Source organism: Cygnus olor, chromosome 6 (genome assembly GCF_009769625.2).
Source record: "Cygnus olor isolate bCygOlo1 chromosome 6, bCygOlo1.pri.v2, whole genome shotgun sequence".
Taxonomy (NCBI): Eukaryota; Metazoa; Chordata; class Aves; order Anseriformes; family Anatidae; genus Cygnus; species Cygnus olor.
In genome coordinates, this window is record NC_049174.1 from 8,604,401 (window position 1) to 8,629,163 (window position 24,763).

The window sequence follows — 24,763 nt, forward strand, 5'->3', positions numbered from 1 at the left end:
TTGCAGGACTGAGCCAAACTCATTCAGACCTATGCTGGCTTCTCAGGCAGTGGATGAATAATCCATAAAGAATTATTTTATTTTTTTTTTCATCTGTGAATAAAGGCAGTAATATACCCATCAGTCCAGGATAACAAATGAAAAGCAATTCATATATTCCAGACTCCTAAAGGATGGAATGTGCCACAAAACAGTCAAAAGTGTTAACCCTGCTTAAAACCTTGGCAGGAAATGTTGTCAGGAGCGGCATTTGAAGCACCATCAATCTGCAGAACGTATGAGCTTTTCTGCTCTTTAACTATCACGTGGCTGTGGTGTTACAAGATGCTTCGCACATACCTGATACTGTAAGAACCATTTCAACTTAGGATCCCTTTTCAACACTCCCCAGCCACGTCCCATTACCTTGCCATAGATTTTTATTGGATGCTATCCAGCAGTTCAGGAGTAGTGTCATAAATGCCTCCATGACATAGGACATTTGTTACACTCGACAGCAGCATTCATTACTGTAAGCAATAGCAGCCAGGCTGCATTTCCTTACAGTATTTAGCCATCACTTGACAAGAGGTGAGAGCAATTTGGCAGCGGTGGGAGCAGAGCAGCCTGAGGAGGTGACACCATGCGTTATCTCCGATGATTCAGCTGATGCCTTCGTCCACACGGAGCCAGGAGATCTGCTGTAGACTCACAGCAATAAACACTTTTGTTATTATTTATGATTTTTTTAATAATGCCTCAAGGCTCCGCTGGGCAAGCTGTAAGAGTCCCTGCCCCAGGCAGTGGAAGGAGATAAGCTGAACAAAGCAGTGTTATCGCTTGCCATCGTGGACAGGGAGCTGAGGCACGGGATGATGTGTGCTGACAGGGAGCAAGGCTGTCACTGGAACTGATCTCCAGGCTTGTCCTGCCCCTGCTCAGTAACAAGTCTGTGGCTTCACTAATGCTCTTGCAGGGTGTTCATGGATTTGTAGGTGTTAAAGTTATTAGGTTCCTGCAGCAAATGTTCCTGGGTGATTGAAGTGCTAAAGGCTTGGGTTTTTGTTCCCTTCTTCTCCGCGAATAGAAACCCTTGGGGCACCAGTACAGACACTTAGAAGCCAGGTAAACATCCAGCAGTGGTTTCTGCCAGCTATCTGGCTCACGGCACCTGAGAGTATGCGCTTTGCATAGCACATGCTCAGCTCTTGGAGATGAGGCTCTGGAAACCTGTTAATTGTAGGGCCTCTGGAACCAGCCCGTACCATGTAATTAACTGGAGTTAGCGTCACAGAGACTGCAACAGCTCAGGGCAGTGCCCTGATCTGTGGGTTCCAAAATCTTCTTTACCAGCTTTTTTATTTCTTTTGTACGCAAAGTATAAAGCTAAGACAGGACACATTCAAAAAGGGCGATCCCAGTGTAGTTACCAACCTGGACCTCGCTCATCCAGCTGCCCTGGGGAGAAGAGCGCAGCAGGAAGAGGAACACGGAGATGCTACCTGTGAAGTGAGTGCCGTAAGTGCTTCAGGCCATTGACTATTCTGGACTCCTTCTGTCTTGGTTTCATCTCAATATTGGATCAAAGACGTTTTGCACTACAGAAAACTTACTGCCCACCAAGCTCATCTGCTCTCTTAGTGTACCTATGGACAAAACAGCCCAGGTATAAAGAGGTTTATTTTAAGCAGCCAGGTTTCGCCTACGCCTGTCACTGAATAATCATTACACCTACTGCAGCTCCCCTCTCAAAAAAAAAAGTCACAAAAGAAAGTTTAAGAAACTATATAAGCTTTGTCAAATGTAAAGAATTCCTTTTACAAAGACACCTCCATGGGCAAGTGAGCTCGCTAACCCCTACCATAGATTTATGCCGGCAGCATTTCTTAGCATGGGACTCCAAGGGCATAAAAGTCAGGATTTCATAGCAGTGTAAGGCTAATGATTAAAGTATGTGTGATGGTAGTCACAGTAACAGCGCTGAACAAGGAAGCATCCGCCTTTCTCTTTGGTGCTCTGACAGCCTGGTATTAAAGACCTGCAAGTGTCAGAAGATGGAGGAAATCAGCGAGCCTCTTTGACAGATGTTATGGCACAGTGTTTGTGCTGTCAAGGCAGAGAATATGACAAACCTGAGAAATGACAGTAAGAGGAATGTTTAGGAAAGGGAACAAGCCTAATAGAGATGCTGCTGTTGACAATAACATGCTTATGTTAAAAGTCAGCTCTTTGTTTGAGCTTTTACTTGGCAAAGAGATTATTGAGCCCGTTTTGCTACTTCTGCTTTTTGTTTTGTTTTCATACCCCTCCTGTGTGTCTGTCTGTTTTTACTATCATGGTAAAATACTATTTAGTTGTAATGTGGAAGAAAGATACTAGTCACTCTGTAACGCTCTGTTTCACTTGAATTACCATGATAGTGTAGGCAACGTCTGAAGGCTCCATTGTACCAGACACTGAGTGAATGCCGGAAAAGATAGGATTAAAAATCACCATTTTTTTAATACTGAAAAGTTCAGAAACGGATAAAATAAACCCACTTATGAGTTGGGAGAGCTGAAGTTTGAGAAGATTAAGGATGGCATTGGAACCACCTATAGAACTAACTTCTTCAGGCTGGTCGTGGGTCTAGCTATGAGTGAGTGGAGGGTGGCAACCTAGGGAGAACATTTTATTCCACTTGTCTCTTTCCAGTCACTGTAGAAAACTCCCAGACAGCTAGAAAAGACTGGGCATGGACGTGCCAGCAGGGAAACCCCAGGTGAAGCTGGAGGCTGGGATGCAGCAGGAGCAAGGCTCGGCTCTCTTGGCAGTGCATTAACAGCACTTTTTGTGTAGGGAAGGAGCTCGCTTGACAAAAAACAGAATCCACGTACATTAAATCATCCTCAAAGCTTGAAATAATAATGGTAACAACAAACTAGCTTTAAGGACAGAATGGAAGTGTCATCTTACTTGCTAGGAAAGCCTGATGAGTACTAGAAGCATTAGGAATCAGCGGTGTTTACCCAGAGCTTCTGCCCTGATCCAGGCTCATAAGGACACCAAACTGCTGTTTAAGGAGCATGTTCAGAGATAAAGCATTTAGGCAGACCATGGTGAGGTAAAGCAAGGTAAATAGTATTGCGTCTCAAAAGTGCTTTTTCTCTGAAGTAGCAGCTTCCAGAACTCGTGCTTGAAGGAGTACTAGGAGTAAAGCCTACTCTAGGAGTAAGCTGAAGTTCGGCTTCCAGGCCTGCAGAGCAATGAGCAAAACTTTTGTCTCATTCCACCTTCGTGGTGGACTTCCGTTGTCAGCAGTTATTATCAGCTGCAGTGTAAGAGCTGGCTCTTGGGGTCAAGACGTGTATAAAAAAAGGACGTGCTAATTGCTGTCCATTTCAGTAAGCTTGGACATATGGTGGAGACAAGTCCTTATCTCAGAGTTATTAGGGTTACAAAACATTGATGATGCACATGATCTGCTTTGTTACCAAATGCTTCTTATATTATGGATTGTTGCCACTGCATGGTAGTTGCATGTATTTATTTATTAAGGATGGGTTTTAAGTTGTCATTGCCTACATAAGCCTGACTTTCAGTGGTATTTAAGTGCCTTGGGATGCTTACAAGTGCCTAGTTCCATTCAGAAGCTCTGGCATACACAAGTCTGCCATCGGTGCAAATTAGGAGTATTTCTTTTTCAAATTTCAAGTGGGATTTAATCCCCCCGTGGCTCAAGTGTCTGAAACGAGATATGAAGGGTAGCTCCTAGTCAGTGCATGATCACCTGCCATAGCTGTCTAAAAGCAGCAGGTGAGTTTCTTTGAAAAGGAGGATTTTCTCACTGGAAACTGCTCTTCTGGAGCCCAGGTGAATTAACTACTCATCTTGGTTTCCGCTATGGGATGGCAAAGGCAGATGAGATGAACCCCACCCTGTGTCAAAAAACTATTATGTGTATGGCCATTCCCTTCAAGTTAACGGAAAGGATGCTGCATATGCTGTCCAAGGGAAAAATGAGTCACTGTTCACATCCTGGTCTCCTCTTCCATAACACAAGCATATCTATCATTTATCTATCATAAGCATATATATCATTTGAGAAAGGAAGGAGGATCAAAGAGGCTTTAACTGAACAGCTGCAGGCATCTGAAAATGGAGAGTGGGGAAAGGAGGAAGAATAGAATATTAATAAAAGGTTATCTTCTATTCTCTGAATGCCTTTAAAGTGGTGTTTCCATTAGTCAGAGCTATGTTCCTGCATGCGTGGAATTCTTGTCCTTATACATTGCTCAACTTAACTGAATTCTTAAAAATGAGACCTATATTGATGCCCAAAATACATACAGCTGCAGTCAAGTAGGAAGTTCAGAGGAAAGCGTGTTTTTACGCCCAAATCTATATTCAGGGACCTCACTTGTAGCAGAAACTAGAATAAATTTCAATTTGTGGTGACAGCAGTTTTGCTGTGACTTAATTTTTCCAAGTTAACCCATCAGTAAGTTTTATATTTTAAATGAAAATTTTTATTTAACGTAAGTGCAATGTTTTTTTCTTCTCACACTCTCAGAACACCAAGAAACCAGCTAATGTATTGTGGAGATAATATTACATGGAATACAATTGGGGATAGGCTGCTTCCAATATCCAAGTTTAACAGAAGGGAAGAAGTTGCTCTTCAGAATCAGATATTAAAGGGAACTTTACCTGTGTTCTGGAGCACTCGCAGTCATTATAAAGTCCTTCAGAGACTTCTTTGTAAGCAGAGCTTCAGCTTCGCAACTTCTGCAGGCATCTTTATGGTGATTTATTCCTTCCTGAAGATCATCAGACTATACTGATCTGTACTCTTTTCCTCCATTGCCTTCTCTTCACGCAGCATTTTAAAATTTGAGCTTTTTGTCATGTTCTTGCCCTGGGCAGCACAAGCACAAGCACAAGCAGAGGAACAACACTGCTGATGCCACTGCTCTGAAGTTTCTCCACCAACAATCCTGCAGAGGTTACTGCTCTGCTGTGACGTTTCTTTTTTTTTCCCCCCCTCAAGGTAGATTCAGTTGGAGACCTGTGCCCACATATAGATATTATAGGTAACACTGGAAGCTACACAAATGTGTTCCTATTGTATGCACAAAAATATTCTTCTTTGGGTGAAATTTTCAAGCAAAAACTCCAGTTCTGGGCAAAAGGTGGAGATTCTCTTGCCCTTTTATTCTTAATATATTACTTTTGATTATCTCCTGAATGTATTCAAGCGTGCCTCGCTTCCACATCCAAAAAGATTTTTACATCTTGAAGACTCTGCTCCTAAAGTTTCTGCTTTAAGACTTTCTATTTTGTTTCAAACCATTTTCAAAATCCCAAATGCCACCAAAAGGCCAAATAAAATCTAATATAAACAAGCTCAAGTCCAGCTGAAAGGTAGCTTTGCAGTAATGGTCTGGGTCTAGAAATCCTTATAAAAAAAAAGCTTTAAATTCTTTTATAGAAAGGATTTTCTTCTATCAGATAAACGCTTTCGTTGCTATAAGTAACTTTCTGGTGATTTTTTGATTGAAAAAGGATTTGTCGAGTTCTGAGATCTGTTTAAGATCTGGAAATAATGCCCCTTCATCTAGGTCACATTTTCCTCACAGTAGGAAGTTGAGAGAAGTCCTCTTTGTCCGTTGGCCAAACATCACTCCAGACCCTTATCTTCCAGGGGAAATGAACGGGGCCATATCCTGCCGCACACTTACTTTTCATCCAGGACAAATCTCTACACACGGGTTCTTAAAGATAATAACTGTACTTGTGTTAACACACTGCATGGATAATTTGAGGTTTTCTGTGTTCCAGGAGGCTCACCTGAGCAGTCTGCCTGAGAAACTTCTCTGCACTTACTTTTCTGTTACTACCTTCTTTAAATACTTGCGTCTAGGAAACTTGCATGATATGCCCTATAGTCTATAAAGCTGTCTTTCACTTTGAAGGTCTAACCCTTAGTGTATTGCTAAAAGCCAAACAAAAGCAAATCTGTTCATTACAAGACCTCGTGCTATAGCTCACTACTGCCATAATGAATGTTTGTGATGCCCTGATCCTACCATCGTTTAAGCACATGATTAAACTGATTTTGAATGGCTTCACTTGCATAAGGTGAGTCACGAGTGTAAGTGCATTCTGAGATGAGCTAATTTTCCCTAATATACTTTGCCAAATTTCTGTCTGTTTAAATACTTCTGAGGAAGGAAAAAAGTCATTACATTAGAGAATGACAAAGGATTTTATTTTGGTAACAATATTTTAAAAGCCTATATCAGCAGATTGTTGGACTTCGCTCTTTCTCAGCCTTTCGGTCTCCAATATTGAGAATTTTTAGTAAACTGCTGCAAGTGAATTATAGCCTGCTCAAGATTATTTTTCTATGTCCTCTTGCAGGAAAGATCTAAATAAACACAATGGGAAGGCAATGGGAGGAGGGGGTTTCCGTTATTTCCAAGAGGAGAATATTTAAGAGGATTTATTCACGTTTAAGAGTGGAGGACTTATAACAATGTCAAAAAAGTGCATTCCTAAGCAGAACGTAGTGTACATTTGGAAGATGAGAAATAATTGCTGTATTTGTTGAAAGCTGTTTATAGAACAAAAAAAAAATGTAAAACATCTATCGTATGGTGAAATCGGTTGCTTGGTAAATAACATTCTGCATGGTGTGACAGTAATGAAGAATTTTATCTACAGCCACTGCAATCATAGTTTGCAGCATCTGTTAAGCATTTTATTTACTCTTATTTAGGCAAGCACGCTAACATTTGCATGAAGAATCTTGCATTGTAGTGTTTGGAAACCTTCCCATCTGCCTTTCTCCTCCCCGCTTCCTCAAAATTAACGTTTTATTTGATTTCTTACCAAGTAAAGCTGTGGGCCAGACCACAAGCTGCTGTAAAGCAGCTCCGTGATTTCCTCCCATTTCCCAGGGGAGGAACCAAGCCCATCCAGTTGGAGTTTCTCTGCAGGATAGGTGATCCCAACTCAGGATCTGGAGGTCAGAAAGCCGCTGTCATGGCGTGCAGCACCCAGGCTGAGAAGCAAGTCACGTTGGCTGGGGATGCACTGAACCAGCTCTACATAGCTAAACTACCTGGGTGTAGGGGGCAGAAGCTCCAGGGGGCAGCCTGAGCACCTCTGCGTGGTGCAGTGCTTAGACATGACTCTAGACCCAAGTCCTCTCCTGCTGCCGTAATGCCCATAAATCATTTAATTATGGCCAGGCAGTGGTATCATGGCTAATTAAGCTCATAATTACCTGTAGCCTTTTCCTCCCTGATCTATTTGCCGCCTTTGTTGTTGTGGTGGTTCTTGTTTTTTCTACTTATTCTTTGACTGCAGACTGCTCTAGGAAGGGGCTGGGGTATTTTGCCTTTTCCATGTAGCACAGAGGTGCCCTGTTCCCAGGAGAACCTCTGGCTTGGGTGATCGTCGTGTCGGTGCACGTGGCTGCAGCTCCATTAACGACCAAAGGTCTTCAGGCAGAGGGAATGTGATCCAAGAGGGCTGTGTGTCTGATTTATAGTATCATCCCAAGCAGAGATGCCTTTAAAAACCAGGAACAGGAGAGAAAATCTGTTTGGCACAATATGTTACATAAGAAATTAGTAGCCCTTGATGAGCATGGTTTCAGCAAAACTCTTCTCTGTATTGACTAACAATCATGTGCGAAAAATAAGCTGGATTACATTTTGCCTACTCTGGAATGGAGTTGAAAAGTTCTGAGTAATGACGCTGGTTGAACCATTAATGGAAGTCCTTAAAATATAAGTAGTTTCTTGATACTTTCCACTTTGGGGCATCTTTCTTTAAAAAAAAAAAACAAAAAAAAAAAACAAAAACAAAATCACAAAACCAAAACAGATGCTGCTCTATGTGCATAGGAGAAATCAATGGATGGGATCAATATTCCCTCCACAGGTAATAAATGCTGAGAAGCATTTCTGTCTATCTAAATTGATCCCAGACAATTCTTTAAATTGGTTCTGATGTGTATAAAAATCATTTCCCTATTGATGAAAGCTTTTCTTTCTTTCTTTCTTTGATACGTTATTTCATCTCTGCCATCACTAATGCTCTCAGGCTTCCCTATGCAGTTATGATAAGCAGAATTTCTTAAATCCATGCAAGATCATAATTTTAATGAAAAAAGAAATTACAGGGCTTGTGTCTTTGAAGATGAATGCTTTGCTTATGGTTAGACAGTGTGAGTATTTTTAAATTGGTGGAGTTACTACATCTGAATTATTTACAATGAAGCCTAAAATAATGGCCCTGCCTTTATTAGAAGCAGTTGCCCAAATCCAGCATCCCTTACTCCAGGTGTAAAAGCTGCTGCTGCAGACAGGTGAATTTTCTTTCTTTTCACTTCCCTCATTCTGTTTTGTAGCTGACCAAGAGTTAATGTTATCTGATGAGTCTATGGAAAAAAAAATATTCTGAGACAGTGAACAGTGCTAGTTATCAGAATGAGTGTCTGAGCCTAACATGCTACAGTAAGCTGTGGCGTTGGTGACTTTTGTTGCAGTTCTATTTTATTAACCACTAAGCTGCTAAAACCCTCTAGAAACGTGAGGAACTTGTCTGCCAAAACAGGAATTTCCAGAGAATTTGGTCATTGGGTGTTAGGTGGTTTGTCAGTTGGTTTGCCTGAAGAAAAGCTTAACACTTCAAGGTAACTGTTGCCCTGAAGGGCTCGCTAATGAGAGCTTTGGTTGCCTTCTGGACAGACGTGGAAGCATGCACATGGTGAACCACAGCAGGAGTCATGCGTACTGGGAGCCAGCCAGCAGGTGTTATCTGCTAGCTGCCCTCCAAAATCAGCTCAGCATCCAGCTGTTGGAGAAATGAGCTGCATGACAGCCCCCATGGTTGTGGCTTGTTTGTTTTCAGATGAAATCTTAAGGCTTCAGCCAACAGCATCTATTGGCCGCCAGAGCCTAACAGCTCTAAACTGGTCTGCTTGCTCCGCTTTGCAAGTCCAAAGATGGCCTTGCTTCCAGCTGTTTGAACACACAAACAAGGGGAGCACTGCTTAACCTTGTCTTGGCAAGGTTTCACTCAAAATTCATTTTACAAAGAAGACGGTAATCACGGCTGTGATTTCCATTAGGATCTTACGGAATATAGATTGTCAAGCTGTCGTTGGACAAGCAGAGGTCTTCCTACCTCCAGCCCAGGTAATTTGGTTCTATCAACCCAGCAAATTAATCTTGTCTGCTTTTGTGGTCTGAAGAAATGCAGTCACAAATTAAATTCAATTGTTTCAATGCACCAGCCCTATTTTACACTTAGCCCCCAGTTCAAATTAGGAGATGGATTTCATATTGTGTTTACATATGAGGCTTCGGTATTTACATGGCACCAGAGGTGTGTAAAGTTCCTCACAAGAAAAAGTGTGTTGCTTGTTTTATGTAACATAACCGAGCCTCAGGCAGTGCAGTAACTTTGATTTAAGCTCACATGTTTAGGTCAATGTGGAGACTCCAGCAAAATTACTTTTTTTGTTGTTTTTTTCAGATTCTTGCTTTTGGTACTTAAAGGCTATGGCCTTTCTTTGTTCCATAATTTGATGTACATTTGGAAAAATTGGCTGGGCCAGATGTCCATACAAGATAAATTCATTGTAATTACCCTGTTCCCCACAGCGGGGTACGTGTGATAGCAGTAACCACATCATTTGAGGTACTAATTGATTTTAGGTTCAGTTCTGGTCTCAAAACAGCATCAGGATATGTCTTTAATATCAGAAATACTTTTCTAAAAGGGCAAGGGTGATTTTTACTGTTGTTATAAGGTACGAGTATATTTCCGGCCCAAACAGCGCAACTGCATTAGCAATTAATCAATGCCTACAACAAAGGCCATTGCCAGGCTGGAAGTGGCAGCATGGCGAGGCGGCGCGTGGGAGACTGGGAACAGAGACTGTTCTCTGTAGGATGCTGGGGCTGGAAACCTGCAGCCATACCTCACTGAAATGCCAAGAAAATAAAGAGGAGCTGAAAGGCATGGGTCACTCAGAGGGAGTTCAGTCATGTCCCAGAAGAAATGTAACTGTTACAAGACATACTTTTTAGCATACAATTTTTTTTCGGGATAAGTCATCCCTCTTAGTGATTGCTTGCACAGAAGTTGTTCATACCTCTCATTGCTTTTGCTGCCATTCTCTCTACCTTTCCTAACTCACTGCATCCTTTTTGAAGCAAATGACCAGATGGTCAGAGCTTATGTTATTCTAAGGATGTAATAGGGGTACATCAGAAAAATTAGTGCCTATGTTCTAGCAATGGGCAACAGCAAATTAGTTGTAATTAGTACAGAGGCTGCTACTGTAGTGTCTCTTTGGCGTGGAGATGTGCTTTGTCATCACTCCTGTCTGCCAGTTTGAGGAAGAAGTAAGAGCACAGGACGGGCGTGGGGCCAGCCAGAGCCAAGCTTCATTTTTGCTCCCTGGGTTGCCCATCTGGGGCAGCTTCTTGTGAGTTTGAGGTCTTGAGACATTGAAACCTTGTGCGTTTGAGGTCTTTCAAACCTTGAGTTTGAGATCTAAAGGCTGTGAGATCTTGAGGTCTCATTCTTTGGAGCTTTGCGTCTTCTCACCAGAAACTGCTCATTTCAGTATAATTCAGCATAATTGCTGAGTTCAGTGAATTTGCCCAGACCTGCCCCACCTGACAATTCGTCCTAAGGTGTATGAAGAAAAAAATAGCACCAGGCTTTTGTCTTCCTCTGAGTGTTATATCAAAGTGCCTTTGTTGGCGCGCGAGTGTCCTTCATAAAAACAGGGCTTTGCATGACAATTATGTAATAGGTTTTGTTTGGCTTCCTAATTGGAGAACATTTTGAAAGAGCAATAAAACACAATTTGTTCCCTCTTTCCGAAAAGAAACATCTCCTTTTGGAAGGAAGGAGGGAGTAAATTTACATTATAATGAGCAAATTGTTACGAGCGTGTAGATCAGCATTGACATAAAGGGTGACAGAAATGAGATGTTCTCATTTTGCGCCTTCCCCTCCCCTCTCGCAGGCAATGCCTTGTGCATCCTTCTGCTACAGAGAGCAGGGAAGCTGCTGTGCTCGTAGTCGGCAGCCGTAGTACGTCGTGGCGTGGCTGGCACTAACTGTGCATGAAATGACTCAATCCTCACCAGGGCTGCCCTGAAAACCTCAACCCTTTCCCCGACACGGGGAGGCACGAGCGGTTTGCTGGTGCACCTTGTGCAGCTACTGTCCCTCTCTCTTTTTAACGGGCGCGTTCATTATGGGTCTGAAGAAGCTGAAAGTGACATTAACCCCCTGCCCAGCTGTTGCAGTGTCAGGGCTCCAGGCGAAATGGCATTTATTTGGCTCCTGGAGAAGTCATCCCAGCGACTGCCTGGAGAGTCTGGCTGCAAGTGAAATCCATATGCAATGCTTCTGTCAGCAAAGACTTGCTGGAAGAGAGTTTATAATAAATATTCACATCTGCTGCTTTGGACACTCTAATCCATCCTACAGATCTTTGCTGTGTCAGGCTTTGTTCTAGACGAAGAAGCCGGGTAGTTATAAAGGTTTGCAAATAGGGCATATTTATCATGGTTAGCTCTACCTTCTAGTTCTCTTTCTCGCACAGATATCCATGGCCACGCTAAGCATAACGCGTGATTAAATATCCTCAGTGCATTTGTAAGCTGGTTTAGACTCTGCCTTTGCTTTCATAAATGGTGAAATGGCATTTGTTTACTTCACGGGTGGAGCCAGTAGGTCTTGAATATTGTTGTTAAGAGTTAGTTTGGATGGAAGGACAGACAATATATTCCTAGGATAAATTATACATCATGTAGTCATGCCCAAGTCCCTATGGCTTGCACATGGTGAAAATTGTGAGGACTTCTGATGTGTAATGTGTTCCCATTGGCCTCTTGGTGAATAACTTGGATGACTAAAAATGGCCCGAATCTCTCCCATTTTTCATAATCTTTCCCAAAATGATGGCATTAGTGTCCGATTGACTTTGTCAGTGTCAATATTAATTATTCGTCTGATGGTGATGTCTTTGCTTTCGGAGAGAAAATACTGATACATAAAAAGAGCTGTAATCATTTGGAAGTTATATTGAACTTGCTCGTAATAGAAAAAGGTATTTGCCCAAGATCATGACTAGAATGCAAGGATCTCTTTGTTGGGAGGACCACATCTGCTCTGAAATGAATGTATTGATCCTTCCTTTTTTTTCCTTTTTTCTGTACGTGAAACTCATGACTATTATAGTTAATTTCTTAAAGGAGAGAGTGTGTATCTGGTGGCTGGATAAATAAAAGTGCTTCAAACATATCGCTTACCAGCTGTTACCTGTGCTGTTATTTAAGCAGAAAGACAATCAACTTATAAACACTTTCTGCCTCATTGAGGGCGATGAAAACTGAGTCTGTGTGGTTCGTAAATAAGCACATGGAAGCTGGGAACTCTTTAAAACCTTTTCCAGTTTTATATTTTTCTACTGTTAGACCTATCCAAATTTAATTTGGGTTGGCTTTTCCTTAAGGCTCTCAGGGAGCAAGGCAGTCAGTTCAGCTAGATGCCTGACCTCCCTGGAACTCGGCTAGAAACCTGCCCTTTCCTTCATTGTAGTGCTGTACAAGAAAAGCAACATAATAGCGTGGTCTGATTCTGACACCTCCAGCTATCAGCAGAGCATCTGCTGCTCAGCCTGCATGTCGGAATCTGGCCCTAAATAATTGCATCCAAATCCAGGTAGAATAGCTCTGTGCCTAATGAGTAGCGTGCCCAGGTCTCCAGATTCACTTAATCACTCCAAAACCCAATCTCATTACCATTGATCTATCCAACTTTCCCATCATTTATCTCCGAAAACAGGAGCACACAAAACGTGGCTCGTCTTTAAAGTGGCGAGCCCCAAACTTCCAGCACCACTCTCTCACTGCTGCCTTTACAAACCTCGGTAACTTTGCTCTGAATTTCAGGTCGCGCCATGGCTGTGGCGAGCGGCGACGGATCTGTGAAGGTGCTGTACCTGGAGCTGGGACAGCTCTCCAGCCTGCGGGGCCACAGCGAGGAAGAAGTGCACAGTGTTGCCTTCGATCACAAGGCAGGGCGGCTGCTTTCGGGGGGTGCTGACGGTACGCTTTGCCTCTGGACCTGAGGACCAGCATGCTGTTTTCACGTAACCTTAACCTCGAGGATTTACAGGGGGGAAAAATGATTTGACAGCGTTGCAGAGAGGGCTTAGTGAAGTGTTTCCGTAGTTAATGTTTTCAGGGAGCATAAGTGCCTGAGAGGAGCATTATTCTGCATTTTATCCGAATAAAATCCCTGGTTTCTCCCTCTTTACGTTGCCTGTTTTTCCAAACATCCAGCAGCTCTCGTTTGGTTGCTCCTGCAGAAATAGCTTTACAATGACGCCTAATGACAGAGCAGCCGAATTGCAAGGAGATCGATTTTGAGCGTAACACCACCAGAGCCACCAGCGCTCGGCTCCCCGTTTCCAATTCCAGCCTGCGGGAAGACATGAAGTTTTAATAATGCAGCAAGGTGGGATTTTTGATGCAGCAAACGCTCCGGCCTCCACCGGGGCAGGAAGGAGGCCGAGTTGGGGAGCGCGGCGCTGATGGTAGCGGGGCCACCCACGGAAAGACTGCGGGGCGCGGGGGCTGCACGCAGCACAGCCTGAGCGCTCCGCAGCTGGATTATCATTGTTTTTTCCCATTCCCTCTTTTTTATTTTTTTTTTCCCTGAAAAAAAAAAAGAAAAAATTTTTATTATTATTATTATTAATAATAATAAGGGTTGCGGAGCTGCACGGCGCAGCCATGCCCGTCCCTCGGGCTGGGGAGTCCCTGCAGGGGAGCGGGGCCCGCCGGCCGCGGGGCTCCTCCGCCCTCCCCCTGCCTGCCTACTGCCTAACCAGCCCCCTCCCCGCTCTTCTCCCCCCTCCTTCCCCCGCTGTGGCAAATCCTGAACCGCAAGAGATCCGCTGGGCATAGGGAGGGGATATATATATATATTTTTTTTCTTTCTCCCCCCTACCTCCCACCACCCCCCTCCACTCAAGACCTGAGGAAATCCAGTCCAAGTTCGCCGCGATGACTGTGCTGCTGGCATCGGGGTTTCTCCGCGGCATCCCTGCCTCTGGACCGCCTCGCCGCTGCTCGCTTTGAATCCTGAACACTGGGTTAAAGCTTAATTCTCATGTCGTGGTTGCTGGGCTGCTGCTTTCCTGTGTTTGGCGATGGGAGGTGGAGGAAAAGGGATTGTCCGTGAGTCAACACTGAAAATGTGATTAGGATGAACTGCTTTCACTAATCTGTGTCTAACCTTTTAGTCCATGTTGGCCTGTGACCCCTTTCAGCTTTCAGATCGAGCCTGATTAGGTAAGTGTAAATTATTCACTCGGGGTGAGGGAAGGTGGATGGAAACCTTTTACTCAGAGGCTTACCTACGATCCTGGCCTCTCTCATGATGAGAAATGATGAGAAAGTTCAGCTGTAAACTAATTCTGAGCAAAGCAGCATTTGTTTACTTGTTGAAATCTGTCCGTACGAGGCGTCTGCAGTCTGTCTGATTTCCAGGATCGCCGCTGAGCTGAGTGCCTGTGAGTTGCTGTGGGACGTCTCAGATGACTACAGGCTGTAGCAAAATAAAAAAAATATTTATGATCTTCAGAGAACTTTTTTTTTTTTTAATTCGGAGAGCTTCTTCATCACACTTCAGCACATTGCCTTGGTTGTTTCACAGTTCCTCAGACATTACTTCAGTTGCTCCTGCTTTTTGATTTTTTCCCCCTAAATACCCACCAATCTGCAATATTGCAAGCTACCTGTAGCATTTAGGTAGGCAAGATTCCCTGCTGTGGCGATGGTTAAAGCAGCTGCAACTGCATGAATTGCCTGATTCCTAAACAACACGTTATGATAGATATTGCTGAGAGTTGTAAGAGGGTGCATAGCCCTTGTGATGGGAAAGGAGCTAGTCCTTCAATTAAGAAGATGTCTTTTGAATTTGATAAAGCTTGTGTAATATCCGGTGTCTCCCTCTGTTGTGGCTTTGGAAAAACTGCTTTGTCAACAGGATCCCTTAGCTGCTTCTCTAGGATTAAAGCCTTCTCCTGCTCCTGCTGCTGCTGCTGCTGCTGCTGCTGCTTTTTTCCTTCAGTTAAGGAGAACTAATTGCTGAAAATCTGCAGTCCACCAAAAATCCCAATACAGAAAAAATGCCTCCTTGGGGGGTGGAGGGGGAGGACGTGTTCTCCTGTGTGTGCAGGCTAATGCATGTTTGTGTACGGTGCGTGTGTCTGTCCGCACACTGAGACAGGAGGACGAGAAGCAGTGCCACACACATCCAAACAAGCCCTTTCTGGTGAGTGCCAGAAACTCCCTCCATCACCCTCCCTCCCCGTAAGGCTCATATCTCATCGAAAAGTTTCCTGCAATACTTCGCCCAGTTCTCAGATAGGTCAGGAACCATGCTCCTGCTAGCGCTGCGCTGGCTGCTGGCTGGTGGGTAGGAAGGACGGCGCGCTGGTGGCAGTAATGTGGCACCACGGGCAGCCAATCGCGCACCCAAGGTGTAGGCACCGAGCCTGCTCTTGGCACTGGTTCTCCCGGGGGCGATGCAAAGCTTCTCCCTCCCTGGGTTGCTCCATGGCTCCGCCACTCGAGCCAAGCTCTCCAAAGGTTGGGCCGTGCTGCATCGCTCCCCAAGTTTTCCAAAGGCTCCAGCCTCAGCAGACAGACACATTTCAGCGGCTCCACGCGCTACGCAGGCATTTAACATCATCCTGCTCTCAGCATTTCTCCCTAGGAATTCCTAAAATGCTGAATGATGGTGAAGGTGGATTACATCGTGCTTTCTGTCAGGATTATACGGACCTGCCGCAGGCTGGGAGATGTTGGTAGCCCAGCTAGCCTCTTCGTAATACAGAGGGACAGTGGCTACAGCGGGAGGTTAAAACCATGCTTAAAGTTGGGTTCAGATCCCTCAAAACTGCAGTTTCAGGCAGGTACTTTAACTTCTGGTGCAGCAGAAAACTCAACTGCACGAATGAGGAAAATAAAAATCAGGTGATTCCTCTGAGCCACCATCGGTATAGGGGTATTTTGTGGGCATATGCTTACACGTGTGCCTAATTTATGTATTTCATGTGCTTTAGTCTCATTACAAATAATTGAGGAGAGGCTTATTTCAAATGAAACAGAGATAGTTGTCTGCATGGTTTTGTAAGCACTGATTTATTTTTGGTGGTGGTTGAAAGAATGGTCTTTAGTAGTCAATATCCCTTAGTATTTTGAGTTTGTTCTCACTTAAAAATATTTGTTTTCAGACCACCACACTGGTCTCCTTATGGAAGCAGCTGTTTCTCTCTGGCATTGAGACCCCATGGAGAAGCCGAGGAGGGGGATGGCTCTACATATCCATGAAGCCTGGATACTTCTGTTGGTAATCCCTGGTTTGGTGACTCCAGCTGCCATCAATCATGAAGACTACCCTGCCGATGAAGGGGACCAGACCTCCAGTAATGACAACCTGATCTTTGATGACTACCGAGGGAAGGGCTGCGTGGATGACAGTGGCTTTGTGTACAAACTGGGAGAACGTTTTTTCCCGGGACATTCCAACTGTCCCTGTGTCTGTACTGAGGATGGACCTGTTTGTGATCAACCAGAATGCCCTAAAATCCACCCAAAGTGTACAAAAGTGGAACACAATGGATGCTGTCCAGAATGCAAAGAAGTGAAAAACTTTTGTGAATATCATGGAAAAAATTACAAAATCTTGGAGGAATTTAAGGTATGAAACACTTACTTCAGGATTTAATATTAGTATGATACAGGACTTGTTGGGGACTCTCAAAGGCACTCAGTATTTGCTTATTGCTGTTGATCAGAGATAAAAGCAAAGGTCTTTTTAGCTGTGACGTAGGTCAGGCTGATGTGAAAGCTGCCACCTCCAGCCTCACGTGAACTCGATGAGGGCCAGTGATGAGTGGAAAGTCCCAGAGCAAAGTGCCAGCCTTCCAAAGTGGCTCCTCAACCTCCCTCTTTGCTCATAGCATGAATCAAGTTGGACCGCTGGTGGTGTCTGTAAAAATGGTGGTAAACCAAAATGCTGGGTGCTTTTTAGGAACCCCCTTTCCAATTTGGATAACAAAAAATGATGGCATGGTACTGAGAGTTGTGATTCGTAACTATATGAGAATGCAAGTAAGTAGGTTGCAAGCTGTATTTAATATTTGCATTGCAGCTGTGGTAAAGCTGTCTAGAATGGCAGAAGATGAATTTCTAGGCAGATGACCATCTCAGGTACAGAGAAGCAGGGGGTTTAATTATAATATTAGAGTGCCTATTAGGAAAGTTGTGAAGAAATCCTTCTGGAATGTATCTTAAAAATAAGACCAGATTTTTAAAAGCCATTACCCTTTACACAACCTACATCTCTCACTCTAGTAAGTTTGATTACAGGTTTTCAATTCTGCTAAGGAAAACAGTATTTCACAATGAAGTACAGGGTGTGTAAAGGCAATAGGTATACACGAGTTTGTGCTCCCAGGTCACGTGGCTTTAAAATTCATACCTCCTTAATTAAAAACAGCCTATAACTCTTCATGGCTGTATGCCCAATCTCATTATACACTTGCAAATTTATTTTCTTTTCTGACAATGAAAATACTTCCATATAGGTCTTAATGCTTCACAGATTCTCATAACATAGATTACAAATCCCTTTTTTCCCATGTATTTTTCTTTTTTTCAGTGAAGGTAGTATCTATTTTCTTTCTTCTATTATATATGGTTTGTGTTCATCTTTTTCTGTCTGTCTGTAGCTGGAGTCACTCAGTGTGATCAAGACAGTCTAGAGTCTTAGGCACAAAACAAGTAGATGAGGATTGTGTCCTCAAGGGCCATCCAGCTCAACCTGTTCTCTGCTTTGCAGAGGAACATGAAGATGCTGATCTTGTGAACTGCTTGGATCACAGGTTCTTATTGCCCTATGAAGGCCAGCCCAGCTTCGCCCCACAAATATCATGCTCGAGTAGTCTTGATTTGTTAGTGGGGAAGTGTCCCACACCTGGCACGTGCTCAGGTCCTTACGTGAAAGCTATCAGGAGTTGTTTTGGTGAGATTTTAGGAAAGCACTGGGAGAACAATGAGATGGATCTTTTCATTAAAGTATCTCTAACGTGAAAAAAAGTACTGAAGTGTTTATCACGTTTTCTGAAAGAAATAATCCCGCTCGTTATTGGATTAAAGGGCAGAGAAACAGAATTTAGGGGAGAAAGGCTATTAAGGGGAGTTAGAGCTATCTGATTCAGAGTTTGTTGTGTTCAGCAACTGCGGGGTGTTGTGTGGAAAGCAAAGCTCCAGTGTCCCCAGAAAAAGGCACAGTAGATAGGGGCACATCATTCTCGCATGTGGTAGCCTTCATGTAGGACTCATGTGAGATCCTTCATATTTAACTCACTTCACAGTCGAGCTTTTGATCTGGACCTGTGTTTTACAGAGCTTGATACCTTGTGCAACAGGGCAGAAACTGATTTTTTGGAAATCTATGTGTTTACCTAGAACAAACATTGAAACTCTTTTCCTCCTAGAGATTCAGGCAATAGAAAATAGCTGTGCACTTCCAGGGGTGTGTTGAAAAAAAAAAAAAAGAAAGAAAAAAAAAGGAGTACCCATGAACTCTGAGTTTATAAATGCTGTAGGAAAGGAAGAAATTCCAAGATTCAGGAAAATGCTGCTATAAAGCCAAACCTTGACTTCATTGAAGCATCTGGGGATTTTGCTGTTTGCTTCAATGGAACACAGATAATAGAATCCTAGAATCATTAAGGTTGGAAAAGACCTCCAAGATCACCTGGTCCAACCATCCCGCTACCACCAATGTCACCCACTAAGCACCACGTCCAACCTCTCCTTGAACACCCCCAGGGGCGGTGACTCCACCACCTCCCTGGGCAACCCGTCCCAGTGCCTGACCGCTCTTTCTGAGAAGAAATGTCTCCTCATTTCCAACCTGAACCTCCTCTGGCACAACTTGAGGCCATTCCCTCTAGTCCTGTCACTAGTTACCTGTGAGAAGAGGCTGGCCCCCAGCTCCCCACAACTTCCTTTCAGGTAGCTGTAGAGAGCAATGAGGTCTGCCCTGAGCCTCCTCTTCTCCAGACTAAACACCCCCAGTTCCCTCAGCCACCCCTCACAGGACTTGTGTTCCGGGCCCTTCACCAGCTTCGTTGTCCTTCTCCGGACACACTCCAGGGCCTTGATGTTCTTCTGGTACTGAGGGGCCCAAAGCTGAACACAGGACTCAAGGTGCAGCCTCACCAGAGCCGAGTACCTGAGCTTTTACCTGCCATCTCTACAGAAGAAATCCAGAGCAGTCCATAGGTTTTATAGGCTGAGTTCTGCTCTTCTCTCACCCTGTTGGATTTATAAGGTATGCAGACTTTCTCAAGCCCATTCCACACACACAGAGTTCTGTCTTTGCCAAAGAAGAGAGGCTTTCCCAGTCATTCTGACTCAAAAACAGACTGCTTCCAGTGGAGACAGAGTCACCATTTTTTTGTGGGCTTGTAACCCTTTCACCTACAATTTGCTTTTGCTAATATGTAGGTTTTGAATCATCATCCATAGAAGTGCTCTTCATTGCTTAGCTACAGCTGAAATTAACTTTCATTTAAAAACCTTTTGCAAGTGTTTGTCTGTGTGTGTGTGCATACAAACATCCATGCTTGCTCTATTAATACTACCAGGACTGACTCATCATATGGAAATTTCAGCTGCTTGATCTTTGCACAAATTAGGATTGTGTTTTCTTTGGGAAATCAAAATTTTTGAGAGGTTTCCATTTGGGAGAATTTTGCCATCTTGTTTTTAGGTTTCTGTTTGGGGTTGGGATGAGAAATCCAAATGCAATTTAGTCCTTTTATTTTCTTACCACTGACCATAACTGTGACTACCTCTTTGTAAAAGGGTAGCTCTAAAGACCCATTTCCTGAATATTTAGCTTCCTTCTAGTGGGCTGATTTTGGACCTCTAATCTTTTTGACTCATAGCAATCATAAGCACAAAAAATAAACATGACAACAAGCCATCTAGCTCCGACAGCTGTCCAAATGTTTATGCTTGTGCCCCTAAATCCTTAACACGTACGAATGAAATGCTGAACTGAACTTCAGTTGTAAATCTAAAGCTGTCAGGAGTCTTTCTGTGTGCTTTGTAAAACCTTGTGTCCCTTACAGATGGCTTAGTAACCCTGTGTAGGCTCTCCACAGCTCTGTAATGGGTCCTAGGAGATCTCTGAGGGCTTTGGGCTCTGGCTGCCCATATGGAGCCTGCCTCATCCCCTCGGTTTGCCTGAGACTTATCCGTGACTTCTGCTGAGGCTGAAGCCAAAGGGGAGGGCTGTTTGCTTTTAGAGGGCTCCATCCTTCTCTTTCCCAACCTCATTTTCCACTTCTCTCCTTGCTGGCCTCAAATCCGGCCTCCTGGGTCTCCTCCAGTCCCTCTCAGAGCGAACACGGGGTGATGGGCGGCTTTGGGGTCAGCGTGAGGGATGCTGCAAGGCTCGGGCAGTCCGGCTGCTTTCCCCAGAGAGATCTGGTGGGGACTCTCGGGGTCACTTAGCAGCTTGCTTCTGTTTTGATTTCTGTGCTGGAGGTTAAGGTCCAAGTCCCAAGCGCTCCGCACTCGCCTGTAAAGCAGGGATCTTTCGGAGAGGTTGCCAACCCTCCCCTTTCTTCCCGGGGAGAGAAAATAAGCAAATAAATCAGAGAGCAGTCTTGGTTATTGGGAGCGCACATGGTTGTGTGTTAAATGAATGTTCCCAGACAGCAGCTTATGTAAAGTAAAGGAGACAGCATACCGCCAGTGTGATGAATGTTCATTGGCAGCTGATGGAGAAATCGTGCAAATGTCAGTGAGACAACAGTTTTCCTAAGTGCTGATTAGTTTTTACACTGCTGCATAACTTACAGGCAGAAAAGCACATGCCTACCCGGGTTAATAAATACAATTTATGGCGGGGGTTACGGTATATTCGTAGCCACAGTTGGGAGCCTTTTGTAAATGTTTAGCTTGTCCGTTTGGTCTGTCCATAATCACCTCTGAAGTTCCTGGTCTCTCATCACTGAATATAGGCATGTCCAGACTAACCTCTACGGACCTCCAGGAATACGTGGCAAAACGTTGAGTTCACAAGAGATAATCAAGCTGATGTCTTGAAAGGTTCTCCTCATTTCAGACCAAGCAGCTGGGAGCTGCTCCCTGTCCTTGCAGGACGGCGGCTCCCCATGACATGATTTTCTGTAGCATGGTGTCATGGTTCTCAAAGTCAACAGCAGAAGATTTGTGGCCACAGACGTTAAAATATCTCCATTTGCCTGGCAGGGCTTTGGGTGAGTTATCCTTGGGAGGGAAAGGGAGAGGTCTTGGCATCACAGCTTTGCCTTCCTGGCAATATTTAGCTTCATCCTAGGGCAAACTTGCCACTGACTTAATGAGACAGGGTTTCACTCCTGGAGTTCTCCTGTATTTTTCTGTCATGTTGTTTCCTTCCACTGTATCTTTGTGTATCACCTGTAATTCTTCAGCCAGGGCTCCTGTATCTCACTGACTTTATGTCTTCTTGAACAGCACTTTGCACAGTAGGGATCACAGCTCTAGCAGGGATCTTTGGGGTATAATCAGGATCCAAAATAAATGAGGGACTGTATAAGCATAGCATTATCATATACTAATTCTCAGCTCATTATGGAAACCTGTACTTTGGAATAGCAGCACCTCCTTCTCCTTGGTTAATGCTCTTTAAAAAAATGTTTTATTAATGCAATTATCTTAATATAACTTAACAAAATAATACCCTTCATCAAAAGGTGTTAGCAGAGGCACGAGCTCCTTCAGCTGCTCTCCCAGCATCGCTCAGCCCCTGAAGTGCAGCGTGGCCATTCTGCTGCTGGATGAAAGGAGGCAGTGAAGACAAAAAGCGATTCCCCACCCAGCAACCGTGCCAGAAGTAGAAATTAAGTGGTACAAACCACAGCCGTGCCCTGACCAGTGCTTACACCGCCAGGGAGTGCAGCCTTGTCAAACAGGAATGAAGCCACTGGGATGCTCCCAGGGCATTACTGATGGGACGGTGCTGTTAGGTGAGCAGCAGGAGGCAGCTGCAGCCCTCAAGTGCAAGGGCAGGTAAGGGCAAGAAGTGCCTGGGATGCTTTGGGGATGTCTGTCCTCATGCCACAGCAGCCACAAGGTGCTCAGGGTGGGTGGTAAAGGGGAATTTTAGCCACGTGTGTTATAAGACGTGATCACTGCACCCACCCTGGAGCCCTTCCCAGGTGAATTGCAGGGTGGCTTCTGCACTTCGTAGAAGAGGCACAACTCCTTCCATCTGAGAAGCTTCATTAGGCCGCAAAAAAAAAAAAAAAAAAAAAAAAAAAGAGTTTCTTCCTGAGCTTTCTCCTCTCTGCTATGTGTTCATTTTCCTGGTGCATCTTAGCAAATGCTCAGATAGTCGCAGGCTAATAACTACAAGAACAAGCATTAGTAAAACCTTGTGGTAGCACATAACCAGTGATCCAAATCACTAGTAGTTTTTAGAACTTCACTCCTAAATTACAAGACACTGATTATGAACCCAAGCCAGCATGGGGCCCATATTTTAATATTAGCTTTTTCCTCTCCAAGATGTGTACAGCAGTTTGTTTCTTTTTCCTATTATGACTCAAATAAATGGGGCATTTTTTTTCCCTTCTTGTGTGTTCTGCAATTTCACATACGGCTAGAAAATCATAATACAAAAGAAATTTCAATAACGTGCCTGCGCTTTAATAAAAGGAACCATGAACAATGCCAGCTCACAAGATAGCACACAGCCATTGAAATCAGACAGGGGAAACAGAACATCAGTCAGATGGAAAAGTATGATTTATTATCTCCCTCCTGGCAAAATTACAGTGACAATGTCTACGCAAAGGAATCTGAAATTACTGACTTACTGTATTTCTGTCATAATTCGTACCAAGAAAACATGCTAAAATAGATAGGCATGTCATATATCGATCTGTAGTGATAGCTATTTTTTAAATCATATTATGTGCTTAGCTACTGATTCTATAACATATATATTACATTATGCACAAGTATGTTATTATAATAGGTAAAAGACAATGGGCTGTATTGAGAATTTGGCTACAAAAAAGCCATGCTGTTGTTTTCCCCAGCTTTCAGGGATATATGGAGAACCCAAAAGGTCACAGCTCGCTGGCACTGGGTGCGCTGCAAGCATGTTCTCTCAGAAGCTCCCCTTTGAAATGGATGAGACCTAAAGCTCAAGCATCAGCACGATTCAGAATCACCAGGAATTGTTTTAATCACAGTCTATCATTCCTCGGGGCCATGCAGAATTTGGCCTGTACATGCAAACCCAAGGGATTGGGATTTTTCCAGTAAATATGACCCAGGAATGAACACATGCCCAACATTTGTACCGCCAATGCTGTGGCTGTGCTTTCAGAGTTTTGCTCCAGGAAACGGCCTGTCGGTGCTGCTTGCATCCAGAACTGGGGCATGTCCAGAGAGCTGGGGCTACTGAGAGAGAGGATATCTAGCTGCATTCCCAGAGAAGGTAAAACCAACCTTATAGCTTCCAGATATGCTCAGGGAGGCTAAGGAGAGACACATTTGTCCCTTGGCTTGCTCAAGCTATGTCCCTCCATGTAATCCAAGATATTTCTTCAGAGGTGGTGAGCATGAGGTCCTCTGGTCATCATCCTGTGAGTAAGGATGTAGCCCGCAGAAACGTTGCCAAGTGATGGGCGAGACGTTTTTCTGCAACCATTCCCTACCAGAGCAAGGGGAAGCGCAGGTGTGTGTTTGTTGCTACTGGAATGTGCTTTATGCAGAGTTGCATTCATTAAAAATAATTCTCAATTAGATAATTATCCTAGATATTGTTTTTTAAACTATAATTAGATAAGTCAGCTAATGACAATGCTCAATCTAGTTGCAAAATAAAAATACACGTGCCATTAGGCTTCCTTACTCTTTGTTCTGTGGTGCAGTTGAGAGAAGATTCTTGGGGAATGATGAGAAATTCAGCTTGCTTGGAAGAGTATCAGGATTTGAAACAGCTACTCAAAGGAGGGCATGTCCCAGTCTGGTTGCCTGTGGTCATCCTGGGCAGGAAAACCTTCTTGACAGGGGGTTAACTCCGTGTAGCCTCTCATCACAAACAACTTATTCAAACCCCGACTGGGGAATAAAACCCATTTTCATTTCACATCCTTCCCTCCTGGTGCTCAGAACTAAATGTGATAACATCCCCTGTGGGCCAGACACCTCCTGGAGGCTGCTGCCTTTTCTGCTGATGGTTTAAGCAATGGCAATAGGAATGAAAACTTCTGCTTCTCCCCCAAAGTGTTGCTCACCATTGGAGCCAACTTGCACGCTGAATCCCTGTGCTCCCATTGCCAGTGATGTGTGGCAGAAGAAGACATCCCCCTTGCCCTGTGGCTTCCTGACCTGAGCGAGGAACTGATTCCAGCTCTCCTTCGCCAGGGCAGTGAGATGTTTCCAGGTTTCCAGCCACCAGCACAGGGTTAAGGGGGGTTTCTGGCCTGTTCATTGAGGGCAGCCCGGGAGATCAGCCTTCCCTGCTGTGCATACATGTGCATCGGGTTCAGGGGAGCTGTTTTCCCCATGGTAAACATCCTACATGCAAAGTGCTGATGGGACAATTTGGAAAATGTCCTCTAAAAGTAAAGAGCTGCTTTATTCTG

The 24,763-nt window shown here is 44.1% G+C and overlaps 2 protein-coding genes and 1 long non-coding RNA gene across 7 annotated transcripts in view; 2 read left to right on the forward strand and 1 right to left on the reverse strand.

Annotated features, from left to right (window-relative positions):
• SPAG16 (sperm associated antigen 16) overlaps positions 1 to 13,315 on the forward strand; it is a 403,853-nt gene extending 390,538 nt beyond the window's left edge. For all 4 annotated transcript variants that reach the window (XM_040561425.1, XM_040561424.1, XM_040561423.1 and 1 more), the window contains one exon: positions 12,954 to 13,315. In XM_040561425.1, coding sequence (XP_040417359.1) covers positions 12,954 to 13,132 — 179 coding nt within the window. In that variant the 3' untranslated portion in view covers positions 13,133 to 13,315. The remainder of the gene's footprint in view (positions 1 to 12,953) is intronic.
• Positions 13,316 to 13,520: 205 nt separating this feature from the next.
• LOC121072137 lies at positions 13,521 to 14,892 on the reverse strand. Its single transcript, XR_005821026.1, has 3 exons — positions 14,807 to 14,892; positions 14,044 to 14,616; positions 13,521 to 13,721 (listed from the first exon to the last, which is right to left on the reverse strand). It is a non-coding gene; the product is annotated as an uncharacterized LOC121072137 (long non-coding RNA).
• VWC2L (von Willebrand factor C domain containing 2 like) overlaps positions 13,705 to 24,763 on the forward strand; it is a 40,855-nt gene continuing 29,796 nt past the window's right edge. The window contains exon 1 of one of the 2 annotated variants that reach the window (XM_040561426.1): positions 13,705 to 16,776. In XM_040561426.1, the coding sequence (XP_040417360.1) occupies positions 16,366 to 16,776 (411 nt within the window). In that variant the 5' untranslated portion in view covers positions 13,705 to 16,365. The remainder of the gene's footprint in view (positions 16,777 to 24,763) is intronic. The other variant, XM_040561427.1, reaches the window with a different exon arrangement.